The 14,362-nt window shown below is 42.3% G+C and overlaps 1 protein-coding gene across 3 annotated transcripts in view; it reads right to left on the bottom strand.

Moving 5' to 3' along the window:
* The window catches only part of LOC123757634 (contactin-2), a 184,295-nt gene that overhangs the window by 101,525 nt on the left and 68,408 nt on the right, over positions 1 to 14,362 (bottom strand). For all 3 annotated transcript variants that reach the window (XM_045741476.2, XM_069326939.1, XM_045741475.2), the window contains exon 3: positions 10,058 to 10,217. In XM_045741476.2, coding sequence (XP_045597432.1) covers positions 10,058 to 10,217 — 160 coding nt within the window. The remainder of the gene's footprint in view (positions 1 to 10,057; positions 10,218 to 14,362) is intronic.

Raw genomic sequence — 14,362 nt, 5'->3', positions numbered from 1 at the left:
CCAGACTAAATAACTTTATAGTTCTTAGTTAGGAATTATCACGACTAGACCTAAGCTAGTCAGTAGTGTATGTATTATACTATTTGTGCTGACCCTAAACAGGGTGGGATTAATTTTTGAGATAACTCTGATTGGAGTGTCTCCATAATATTTCTCTTGTATGCATTATTTTGTGTATCTATTTTGTGTATTGCTGGATAATCTCCATTAACTCTGATGGTGATATAGAAGAGCTAACCGGACGAGAACTAATGGTGAAGTTCAGACAGTGCACAAAATATCTAGCTAATTGTTGTTAGGTAGGTAGGTACATTTAACCTCAAGTGAGGTAAAGTATAAATTAGCCACTTTAAATTAGGCTACATTTAATGTTACTTGTCTACTAATGAACAAGTACCCAAGCTTCATTAGTGATACATATACTAATCCCATGAAGTTTGGACCCAAGCCCAACATGGCTACTCCTGAGCAATTAAGGAGAACCTACATTGGCCTTAAAGGTCATTTGACCAGATTAATTAACAAGGCTGAGAACTTATCTAAAGATATTCCCATTGACTCTTATCACTTGGAGACATCAGTTAAAGTAGCTGATCTGAAATTTGATCAAGTCAAGTCTACAAGTCAGTCTTATATTGCTCTACTAAATACTGTAGAAACCGATCCTGATGAAGTAAGTCAAATTGTAGACGGTATCTCCCAGTATGAAGAGGAGACTCAATATATAATTATCAGGCTATCTAAATTAGCAAAACAATCTGGATCCAATGCCAGTAACACGGAGTCTCACTTCAATAATCAACTACCAGAGGTTCGTCTACCTACTTTAGACTTACCTACATTTTCAGGATTAGATACAGAAAATTGGGACGATTTCTGGAGTAAATTCGTAGATGCGGTAGACTCTAAAGCTAACGTTCCTCAAACCACCAAATTCACTTATTTACAAGGCCTGTTACGAAATGAAGCCTTGAAAGTGATCTCTAATATAACACTGACCAGTGATGGGTACACATCAGCTGTTCAATTGCTCAAAACTAACTACGATAACAAGGAGAGAACTATTACTGTCTTAGTTCAAAAATTGCTAGATTTACCTTCTGCCAATAATTCCACAGATTCTCTCCAAACCTTCAGACTAGAGTTAGAGTCTTTACTCAAGGCCTTAAGCCTTAAAGTCCAAGTTCAGTCAGCCGAATGGATGACTAAAGTAGTTGTTAGGCGAAAGTTGCCAGGAGAAACTTTAGATAAGTTGTGTGCTATGTACAATAAGACCTTTTTAACTTTGAAAGAGATCACAGAAGGTCTACATACCTTAGTCGAGAGACAAAGAGCCAACCAAGACGGGGAGAAAGTTTCAAACTCCTCTACTAACTCCCATCGTAACTCAGCTCAAGTTGACACTTCAGTCAAACCAAAAATGACTTTAAATAAGTCTAATAAATTTACATCTAGAACTACTCCATCCACTGGGAAAAGAAGTGGAAATGTAGGTACATATTCGGTGTCTCCTTCTGAGATAACCAATGACTTGCCTACTAAAGAGAACAAGTCAAACAAAGAGAGAAGGTGTCTGCTCTGCAGTCAAGGGCATACCGCCTACCAATGCTCTGTTTATCCCACTTATAATGCTAGGATTAAAAGGTTGCAAGAAATACGCAAGTGCACCAGGTGCATGGGCTCTCATGATCCCAAAAAATGTGTAGTGCAGCTACGTTCCTGCAACAGATGCAACCAAGGTGTACACCACTACGCCTTATGTAGAAAATCTTCTACACCAACCATGACCACTGGGGAGAATTCCACGAATTCTACCGCAGTGCAATATTGCAAAGTGCATCAAGAAGTAAATGTACTTGCTACTGAGTCAGGCAATAATACTACTCTGCCTACAGCTCAACTTAGACTAATAAACCGAAGATCTAGAATTAACACTAGAGGTCTTTTTGACCAGGGTTCACAGAAAACCTTCATTACACAACAGTTGGTAGATGAGTTAAATTTAAAACCTGCCAAAAGTGTGAAGTTAAATATTTCTGGTTTCTTGTCAAATAGTGGACCTCGTGACTACAAAGTAGTTAAGGTATTAGTGAGACTCGGATCTTCTACTAGTCCAATACAAGCGGTAGTAGTAGATAAACTTCCTACAGACCTGCAGGTCACAGGGTTAGCTCGCACTGCTAAACATCTTAGACGAAACCGCGTGAGGCTAGCAGATTATAAAATAAATTCTGACTGCCTCACAGATGTTGGAATACTTATAGGCGCGGATCATTATTACAAGTTTATAACTGGATGCACTAGACAACACGGAATGAATTTGTTGTCGTCTGCAGGAGGCAAATTGCTTACGGGACCGGTGCTTTTCAGACAAGGTCCAGCATCCACAAACCAACAATCTAATAACATAATAGTGGCGTGACTAGGCTTGGAACAGTCACCCCTACGTTTCAGGGAAATATCTGAGGATATTGAGTCTGACCCAACAATACATCGTCTGTGGGATTTAGACACTTTAGGCATTATCCCTGAACAACCAAGTCCTGATGATGCGTGGACTTGCCAGCAATACCTGGATACAGTTGTCTATGAAAATAAACAATACTGGGTAAGACTCCCATGGAAGTTGGATCATCCACAACTTCCAGTAAATTATTTTATGGCAGCCTCACAATTGCAGTCTCAATTAACACGTCTACAGAAGCAGCCAGACAAACTGAACATGTATCATCAACTCATCCAACAACAACTTAACAGTAAATTTATTGAAGTTGTTGAACACGATGACCGAAAGATAGGTCATTAGTTACCTCATCACGCTGTGGTGAAAGACTCATTGACAACACCTATTCATATTGTCTTTAACTGTAGTGCTAAAGTAAAACCAAACAGTGTGTCTTTAAATGAATGTCTCCAAACGGGACCTAGCCTAACACAAAGGCTACATAATGTGCTGTTACGATTTCGCACAGGTATGTTCGCCTATACAGCTGATATCAGCAAAGCCTTTCTCCGAGTAGGTTTGCAGGAGGAAGATTGTAACTACACAAAATTCCTCTGGATTAAGGATCCACTGGATCCTAACAGTGAAGTAATCACCTATCGTTTTGCCTCAGTATTATTTGGAGCTACGTCCTCACCGTTTCTTTTGCAAGCAACATTAGACACACATTTGAGGAAATCAAACAGCCCCTATAAGGCAGACATTAGCGACAACTTATATGTCGACAATTTCCAGGGGACAACTAATGATCAAGCTGATCTGGTAGAAATCTACCATGAGGCTAACCGTGAACTATTAGGAGCCAATATGCCACTACAGTCATGGGCCTCAAATAATGAACTGCTCAACCAGGTAATCGAGAAAGAATTTCCAGATTATCAGGTACCCAGTCAATTAAAGGTTCTAGGCGTGGAATGGAACACCAATACTGACGAGATGAATGTCAAGTCAGTACAAACTGATAACTCAACTCTTACCATGAGAACACTGCTCTCGTTTGTCAGTCAACCATTTGACCCTTTAGGCCTACTTAGTCCTATATCAATAAGGGGCAAACTCCTAATGCAGGAGTGCTGGCAGAAACATATGGGATGGGATGATCCGTTACCAAGTGAGTTACAAGCTAAATGGCAAATACTCTCAACGGATTTTAATCAGTTAGGCGTTTTGAAATTTCCTCGTAATGCTTCAGGACCAAACTTACCCACCAATTTACACATTTTCTGCGATGCCTCTGGCAAAGCATATGGCGCAGTAGCCTGTTTAGTTAATAGTGCACAATCAATTTTGCTCACATCTAAAGCAAGAGTTGCTCCCATTAAGAAGAGATCTTTGCCTCAAATGGAGTTGACTGCATTGCTGGTGGGAGTAAGATTGGCTCATTGCCTGGCAAAGACACTCAATAATATCCACTTTGGTGAGATTGTAGTGTGGTCAGACAACGAGGCAGTCTTACAATGGGTAAGAAACAACAACAACAAAACTCCCTACGTCAGTAATCGTGTCAGGGAGATTCATGAGTTATCTGCTGGATATAAATTCAGACATGTTCCTACTAAGGACAATCCTGCAGATTATTTATCTCGAGGGTTAACATTAAAACAACTTATCAAGTCTTCGCTGTGGTTCAATGGACCTTCATGGCTTGGTGGTGGTCAGTGGCCCAAACAAAAGCCACAAGTCATAGTGACCAATATCACCACTCCCATGAAAGAACCAGAACCTCAACGAACATTAGCCATTGATCCTCACCATTATTGTAACTTGAGCAAATTATTAAGAGTGACTGCACATGTGTTTGATTTTCTTGCTAAGATAGGAATTCGACATAAGTTTCCCAATCCTATCCTCTACTGGATCAAGCGTGCACAGCAAGAGACATATGGAAGCGAATATGAAAATCTTCCAGATAAATTAACTAAGTCTCTAGGTATCTGGAATGATACTTCATGCAAAAATTGACTGGGACACAAAGAATCCAATTCTTCTACCTCGTCACCACATCATCACTAAACTTCTTGTTTTACATCACCATCAATATGGTACCTTACATGGTGGAGTGTTAGATACTCTCACCGACCTTAGACAAAAGTACTGGCTTCCTCAAGGTCGTCAGACAGTTAAATCAATTATTAAATCTTGTGTAATCTGTAAGAGATACGACGCTAGAGTATGTCCTTACCCAGGACCTCCACCACTCCCAGGAGAGAGAGTGGTTCATCTTCGTCCTTTCGAAACCACTGGTGTTGATTACACAGGAGCCTTACTTCTCACTGGTAACCCAGATAATATACCAGTGAAGGCATACATTTGTCTCTTTACGTGTGCTACAACCAGAGGCGTACATTTAGAAGTCACTTCAGATATGAGTGCTGAAGCCTTCATCCAGGCCTTCTGCAGATTTGCTGCTCGCAGATCTTGTCCCAAATTAATGATATCGGACAATGGTTCCAATTTTGTGGCAGGAGAAGCTTGTTTGCGAGAAGTCTGGAACCACCCAGAAGTACAGTCAGTCCTACAGAGACGACAATGTCACTGGAAATTCATAGCACCGAGAGCCCCTTGGCAAGGTGGGTTCTATGAGCGAATGGTAGGCACAGTCAAGAAGTGTCTAAGGAAAACTCTACACAGACAAAAGGTCAGTTACTCCGAACTCCAAACTATTGTTGTGGAAATCGAGGCGCGAGTCAATAACCACCCAATAACCTACCTGTCTGATGATTTCACCCAGAGAAAACCTCTGAGTCCCTCACACTTGATCCATGGAGGTCTACTGAGCCCTCTCATCCCTTTAGCCGAAGAGGACCCTGTAGACCCGTCACATGTGACCAGAGGAGACTTGGTGGAAAGCTACCAGCATCTCTCCAGAGTTATTAACAGGTGGAATGAGGTGTGGACTCGAGAGTACCTCACAGCTCTACGAGAGTACCACTACGGAGCTTCGAGTCCTTACAATAAAGTGCAATTAAAACCAGGGGACCTAGTACTAGTTGACAGTGATGGACCAAGGTCAGAGTGGCCTATAGGCAAAATTGTTGCCATTCATTCAGATCATCAAGGTGTCCTGAGAGTAGTTAAAGTTTTATGCCGAGGCAACACTACTCTAAAAACTTTAGAGAAGCTGGTTCCTCTTGAATTGGCTGAGCGAGAATATCAGCCAGATCCAGCTTCCCCAGTAATTTCCGAGGACAGTAATTCTGATCCTCCGAGCAACCGCCCCACTACAGCTGCTGCTCAACAATGTAGGCGGAATTTGCAAGCCTATTACAACTCTGAACAAGAGTAATTCCTTTTACACCCAATTTAGATAACTATGATGATACTGCGGTGTGATATCAGGTAACAAACCATTACAAGTCACTATGACCTAGGATATTCACATCACAGTAGATTCTGTTGTTTAAATTGTGTGATTTAAATTCTTTAATTATTGTGTAGGTTATAAATAACATGTTTCATTTGACATGAAATTAGCAAGACTTAAGTTTCTTGTAAGTCCTTGACAAATACGGGACATTCGTTATGTGTGTACTAACATACTAACATATTAACATACTAATATTAATACCAACTTTGGGATAGGTCAGTACTCCACAGTACACTACGATCCTAGAATCCTCCCCCCGGAGTTATGTTGGAAATTTCCAACACTAAATACAACACTGTTGTATTCTCATTAATTACTACTAATTCTACTAATCATTGTAGTGAATAAAATTAACACAACGTAGAGTTCACATGTACTAATAATTACATCTGTACAATAGGCTAGAATTCTTACGTCACCCGACGCCAGTATTGCGTCAGATTTCATTGTAATAAACACATTTATATCCAATGTGCCTGAGAATTGAATTCGATTCTCTATAACAAACGGTGTTCTGTGTGATAATTAATTACAGATAAACTGACCTCCAACTAAAGCCGAATAGAGCGTTTAAAGTTATAACAGTTATCTAGTAATAAAAATTAACGTCACGCGTGAATGCCATTGAGAGACATTAATTCTTCTCCATTATACGTTTACTATCATAGCACTGGCAAATAATAATATTTAACTCTTCCAAATAATAAACCCGTCCTAACCCGAGCATTTCAAGCACAACCGCGAGAAATGATAATATCCATAAGAATAATTTGGTTAATAAACGCGGGACGCGGAGCGGTGCGGGAGAAGACGCCAGTGCACGTGCTGAAACGCTCCCGAGCGGACCTGTTCACGTGTTGCTCACGAGGAGACGCCATTACCCAGTCATCAGGGTAAACGCTATCCATTCTCCAGAAGAAAGTCGCCACTGTGAGGCGTGAAGAGCCTTGCAGACAATACCTTCACCTGGTGTCAGTGTCATTCACGGAACCTGTTAAATTTTGGTTCTTTGTGACTCCACGTGACCGGCCAGTGAAGCGCGTCATTATCCAGGATAGGCTAAGCCAGAGCCTGGGACGCGAATTTCGGCAAGCCTAAACTTACACAGTGCCCATATTAGCTAAGTATCTTATCCTTATTTGATGCATCTGATAGGGTGTAGACTTATAGCTGGGTAGCTTGTCGTGACGACGTATACCAACAATAAATCACAGGTCATTATCCTTCATTTACCATTAATATTAATTTATTGAGCATAGAAATCCAGTAGTTTAATTTGTTGCTACTGTAAACATTTATTTTGCAGCGTGTGAGAAGAATTCTCCGAGCTGTCCTTTCCCATGTTAATCAACTCCTAGTGTTCCATGCCGAGTCCAGGAGAATCAGAGGAAGCGTCGTGACTAACTTCTAAGGAATCGTCTTTAAGCTAAGATTCCTTTGTATTCCTCTAAATTATTATCTGTACTCTTTTACATGCAGAACTCTGTTTATTGGATTAACATGTGTTTATTTTGATTATTATTATTATGTTCATAATCTATGTTCCCATTAATGATAACGATAATGATTTCATAAGTATTCATAGGATTAGATTATTATACATTGGATTAGTGAACGAACCACACTAGTTCCTGGACGTACCGAGTTCCAGTAATAACCCCCCAATGTAGGTGTTTGAGGTTTGATTCATTTAATTATACAGCCCATTAATTATTTCTATGATCATATTCTCTAGTATTTTATCCATAGTTACTGGTTCATCTAGGAATTATCTAATGATCATAATTTCACAGTTTCCCTCTTTACTTAAAAAGCGGGTGGTCCTTCGTAATTTAATTTACTATATTAATATTTAAATAATTAGATTCAAGCCCCAAATGTCCCACACCAACCTTGTCGTGGAGTGAGAGAAGAGGAGTATGTGTTTGGCCGTTCCTTGACCCCCCTCGCTGTGTTTGTGAAAGGTTGAGTCGTCAGTGTAAGTGTATGGATGATTTGGCGGTTTGCCAAATAGGCGTTTGCTTGCTGTGTATTAATTAGTATTAGTGATTTATCAGTTACTGAGAGGAACAAGTGTGAAGTCATTCTCCACACATGTTGTCCACGTGGCATGGTGCCAAGTTTATGTATGTTACTTACTGTACTTTTGTATATGTAAGTATTTCAGTTATAGGCTTACCTTATGGAAGCTGTGTTACCTTTACCTTTCAAATATGAGGGTAAATTAAGTTAGTAGTCTTGTGTATTAGTCATGCTACATTCTATCTTGTGTAGATGTGGCAGCAGTCTGAGTTAGGCCAGGAGTACCATCTCCTCCCTCTCTGGAAGCCTAGTGTTAGATACTCTGTAATTAGTTTGTGCTGTTTCATTCACTTAGATGTTGATCCAGTATTAATCAGCTGATTCTGCTTTACTGTTTCTAAGTGAATGAAGGTTAGCCTTGCAGAGATAGCTTAGCAAGGAATTATTTAGGCCTAGGGCACTTGAACACATTTGTCCGAACGCAGGCTGCAGGCAGGCCGCAGTGCGGGTGTGCCTGGAGTCAGTTTGTACTCGGGCGTTGTAGATGAAAGACGTAGACTGGTGATTTCTCAGGGCATGACCCGTTAAGTTAAGTAGGATTACAGTCTATACATTAGTATAACATTTAGTGGAGTGTTAGCCAATCATTTTAGCCTTACCCAATTGAGTGGGAATTCTTATTGTGTTTGCTTATATAGCCTAGTGCACGGGTCTGTCTCCCTTCTGGAGCAGATCACGTGGTGTTGTGTTAGTACATGAGTGATTTGAGTTTGTCTTTTTATGATATGTAGCCTGGCAGAATTCTTCTGGAGAAATTTAGCCCCGAGTTCTTTTTTAACCAAGTTCCATGCCACAGTATAGAGTTGGGGGATTTTTCATTGGGGAAGTAACGTTTCTCAAGCCTTAATTGAACCAGGTTGTAACAGTCCACTTACCTGGCCCACTTCTGTGATCCAACTTGCAAATTATTAATTGTAATCTGTGATAGAATGAGAAAGTTTTCCACCAGTCTGTGAACTCTGCCTCGACATTGTAAGCAAATCCGAACATTCCTCGCTTCGGCGAACCATTGTTCGGCAAACTGGTGAGTAAATCCGACCTGAAAAGTGTGCGAACTAGCCGGAGATTCGTTGAATCGGGGTACGTTCGGTTGGGAGAGTGGACCGGTCGCGGGACTTGTGATCCTGTGGTCCTGGGTTCAATCCCAGGTGCCAGCGAGAAACAATGGGCAGAGTTTCTTTCACCCTATGCCCCTGTTACCTAGCAGTAAAATAGGTACCTGGGTGTTAGTCAGCTGTCACGGGCTGCTTCCTGGGGGTGGAGGCCTGGTCGAGGACTGGGCCGCGGGGACACTAAAGCCCCGAAATCATCTCAAGATAACGTTGAATCGAGCTTGTACTGTATTATTAACTTATTAACATAAGTAACAAGTGTTAACTTATTAACACTTATTAACCTAAGTATTAAATACATTAGACATACTTAAAACAATATACTCATATAATTATACTTCCTACTCCGAAAATAATATCCATTCAGTGACACGCACAGCTGGTACCACTGATGCTCACACAAACTGATCTTGTCAAATACCCATCCAGCACAAGTGACCATACTCGTACACCGGTCCACTAACAAACTCTTAAACAGTGCAACACAATGTAATGTAATGCACAACTGCAATACAATCACACAAAATAAATAACATAACACAGCATTATGAAATGAAGCCAGAAATATGGGCAACTGTAATACATAATTAATTTGAGGTGTGATGAAAAGTATAATATTTAATTTGAATAGTTAGGAACCAGGTAAATACTTGGGTCATAACAATGCACAAAGCCCAGAGAACATAAGAAAAAAAAGCCAGAAATGTAAGCAGCCAAGAAGCACAGTAAAGAAAACCTGAGAGGCCAGAGTACACAGTGCTGGGCCAGGACGAACTCAAGCTACAGTTGTTCACCCACAGTAAATATTTGTTAGCATTTTTCCCCTTTTTAATTTCTTCCTCTCAGTGATTTGTTTTGTTTTGACTTTCTGGTCAGTTTTCTTATCCTCAACTTCCCTAACCTCTTTGAGTCAAATTCTGATCCCAGCCCAGCAATACAAGTACTTAGACCCTGGGAAGCTACCAAGGGTGCCTTCCAACAAAAGATACATACCTCTCACTACCAATCGAATGGAGCTGATGATTTCAGAAGTCTCGGACAGCATACACTTAAAATAGGCATTTTTCGTAACATTGGCCACAAATATTGAACCATCTGGAAGGACTTCCTCGTTCGGCCAATGCTTCCCTGGTCGAAACCAGTACGTTCCGTTCTGAATAGAAAAACTCTCATAATTATATACTGATAAGAGGATGTTATCCAAATGACACTAGAAACTAAACAATTCAGAATTGAAATACCCAATAAATGCAAAACAAAAAATCAGCATTGAATGTAATTAAACACCAATTTCTGGGTAAGCCCCGGTGATTCCCTGGAGCTAACATCTCAGTGTGTGTAATGTCTAAAAGTTGTCATCAGTAGCCGAGTTTTCTGACCTACCAGAGCACGCCAGAACCTGGTCTCCTCACCAAGGAGCAGTGGCAGTTATCTTTTTTTTTATGCAACCACCAGGGAAAGCAACCAGAAAGTCAGCAAGACAAAATGAATCACAGCTGGCTACTTCCTATACCTGCAGACTCAAAAATGACCAAAGAACTCCCCCAAAATAGATAAACAAATAACCAAAAAAAAGTTTTGATTCAGCACATGCTCACTTACCCCACTTTTCCCTCGTTTGGGGGACAGGTGGGTAGTCCGCTACTCCCAGGCAGCAAGCCGGTGAATGATGTGAAGCCCCTGACTCCCTAGGGGAAGGGAGGGTGACAGAGCCACCTAGGTTCACCCAAAAATTAGCGTTCCATTACATTCAACACTGATTTTCTGGGGGAAGCCCCATGTGGCTCCCTGAAGCTATCTACCCATGAAGAAGAAAAAGGCGACTTACCAGAAAGGAGGGAGCATCATCGAAATCTCAACGAAGAAGAGACGACAGGCTCAGACAGCCTACCTAAAGCCACACAAGGAAGTCATGGCCCAGGGAGATATTCACAAGTACTGGGCTGCCAGAACCCTATTAATTAAGCCTTCAGAACCCCCCATGCCCAAATGTCAACCCACTACATATTAGCAAAGCCTGACAAGAGGGTGGCATATTTGCAAACATCATGGGCACGAGGGTAGACCACAGGCTGACTAGCTTTAATGAAATTGGACAACGTGAGAAATATAAGCCTTGGAATGGAACCAAGGAGAAAAGAGCCACCCACTAGGCATCCACCGACACAGAATAGGTGGCGCGAAGGTAGCGATGCAGAGCCACCCTCGGACACAAAACATTATACACCCCCAGCCAAACCAACCAAGCCACCAAGGGACCCCTTCAGTATCCAACAAATTCATTCTTTGCCAGAAAAGAGGGAGTGAGCTGGAGACCAATAAAATGACCACAGGACCAAAAGAACAAAAAAACCAGCGTTGAATGTAATGAAACGCCATTTTCTGGGTGAGTCCCGGAGGCTCCCCGGAGTTATCCAGGCTGAATGGATATATATAACTTTCTGGCATCAGTCAAAGTGCTAGGAGTTCTTGCCTACCCGGGACCACGAGCCAGAACCTGGCCCCCTCAGAGAGGCACGAGGAGCAATGGCCTATAGAAACCTCCCTGTGGTTGGGAGCATTCTATGTCTGCCATCGACCAGGATAGGCACTCAGAAAGGTAGGTGCCCCAAAACAAACCCCCATTCTGGTGAAAATATTGCTACCGAAAGCCGAACGAGTTGACAGAACTCCAAACAAAATTATCAAACTAGCATGACATCGTCATGTCGCCACGTCACCGTCTGCGCAACCCCCCCCCACTCCTTGGGAGGGGGAAGGGGGAGCCCCAGACCCTCCACACCGGTGATCCAACTGGCAGTTCTTAGGCTGGATGTCAAAATACGCGAAAAACGCCGCCGACCGAGAGGGAGGGAGGGATGCCGAGGGGCCTCCGGGACTTACCCAGAAAATGGCGTTTCATTACATTCAATGCTGGTTTTCTGGAGGGGAGCCCCGTCGGCTCCCCGGAGCCACCTCACCCAGATAAGGAAAATAGGGAAGGATCCGGGAGGCAGATGCCACGCCCCCTAACCTAAAAAACCAAGACCACAAACGAAACAAAGACACTGCAGACCCGAACCCCCAAACAGGAACGAGGGAAGAAGGGAAAGTGAGGAACCAAAATGCATCCACGACCCCAGAGGCCAAGACGCGCAGAGAACAGTGAAAAAAAATGCAATCGAACAACAAAGGAAGCACCCCCCACCCCCACCAACCAAGCAGCAACCCAAAGACCAAAACGAGAAGAAAATAGACCACCCAGGCCAACGACCAGGACGGCACTAGAACTCAAGAGCAGGCCAGAGGGGAACAACGCCCAGGACAGCAAGCAAAACAGAGCGAAAGGAACCGCAACACCGAACGCAAGCTGGAGCGGCTCCGCCAGCACAACCCAATACGAGGTGACAGCACACAGTCCCAGACAACGATCCCAGAACAACCCCGAAGGGAAGACAAGCCAACCCTATCAGAGACTGAATGACCCTTCGCAGTGATAGGAAAACCGGAGGGACCACAAGAAAAACTCCACACCACCCCTGAGATGAAACACTCGGATGGGAGACCAACAACGAACCCACCAGTGCTGACACAAACGATGAGAAACGAGCACCACGAACGAAAGCGCAAAATGCGAATCGAAAAACAGCAACTCCGCAACCCAAAGGAACAACATAACCAGCTCCAGCAGGGAAGAATGATGCACACGTCCCTGAGGCATCCAAGAGGAGAACTACGCAGGACGTGAACCACAGTCACGTCAGTCACAGTCACAGTATTGGTCAGTGTGTGGGGTCACCCGCTGGGGTCACGACGGTCCTCAGGTCGACCCCATGGAAAACTGAACCTTTATATCACCTGAGGACCACATAAAGAATATTGTGCAAGGAGCCTATGCTATGCTTTCTAACTTCAGAATTGCATTTAAATACATGGATGGCGATATACTAAAGAAATTGTTCATGACTTTTGTTAGGCCAAAGCTAGAATATGCAGCTGTTGTGTGGTGCCCATATCTTAACACTTTCGCGCTATCTGGACGCGCCGGCGCGTCCCGTTTCGTCTAACGCTAACGCATAGTGGACATAAAGTTGAGTCCTCTTTTAAAATATTTGTATAAAATTCAATTTTTATCCGATTTACTTTGGGTTTGTTTCAAACTGCGCGCTATGAGGCTCTCTTTCTCACCACTAGGCTGCATGGTACAATAAGTTCATGAAAGGTGTGGATAACTTCGATCAAATGGTATTTTGTCCCAAACGGGTTGCAGGTGGGTGACTTTAGCCATTTATACTGGTAATGCTTCCCCCATATCATGTATTATATGCATATGTCTGTTTAGGGAATTTTATTCTGATCAATATACAACCAAAAATAACTGTGTGCAACAAGTATAAACTTGACAAACATAACAAAAGTAAAAACATTTCGTGTGTGTTTGACGCTCACTGATATGTTCCAGCGTTGTTTTATATTTGGCGCTATTCTAACTTACGCTTTGTTGATATTTTTTACCTATGGGCACATAGAACATTCTATTGCGAACACATTGACACAAAAATGAATGACGTACATAGAAAATTAATGTCATGAGAGTGAAATAAGTATAAACTTTCAAAGCGCCGTGCGTCGTCCCGTCACCGATACCGGGTAACAATTTCACCACTTCCCACACTCTTGCGGGCGGGCCGCATCATTATTCTACGCTTATATTCATATCACCGTGTTGGGAATTTCATTGCGAGTCCATTGATACCAAAATTAACGCTGTAGAATAAGTGTGGAGGTGATTACAATCCCAAGAGTAAAAACATTTTGTTGCTGATGGGCGCTCACGGCGAGTCATCTTCGTAGTTATTTATTTGGTGCTGGTATCCCTATACGTTTCGTGACTTTTTTTACTGATGTTCTTCTAGAGAATTTTATTGCGAACACGTTGGTACCAAAATGAAATACGTAGCATGAGAACTAAGGTCAGAAGAGTAAAAAGAGTATACACATTTTTGTTTTTACGCTTAAGCGATAAAAACGCAGCGCGCACATTCGGTTGGCTGAGTGACCTTTGCGGAGAGCGCGAAAGTGTTAAGAAGCACATCAACAAACTGGAAAAGGTGCAAAGACATGCTACTAAGTGGCTCCCAGAACTGAAGGGCAAGAGCTACGAGGAGAGGTTAGAAGCATTAAATATGCCAAAACTAGAAGACAGAAGAAAAAGAGGTGATATGATCACTACATACAAAATAGTAACAGGAATTGATAAAATCGACAGGGAAGACTTCCCGAGACCTGGAATTTCAAGAACAAGAGGTCATAGATTTA

This window comes from Procambarus clarkii, chromosome 19 (genome assembly GCF_040958095.1).
Source record: "Procambarus clarkii isolate CNS0578487 chromosome 19, FALCON_Pclarkii_2.0, whole genome shotgun sequence".
Taxonomy (NCBI): Eukaryota; Metazoa; Arthropoda; class Malacostraca; order Decapoda; family Cambaridae; genus Procambarus; species Procambarus clarkii.
The sequence above is the reverse complement of the archived record's forward strand: the minus strand, read 5'-3'. Positions and strand labels throughout refer to the sequence as shown.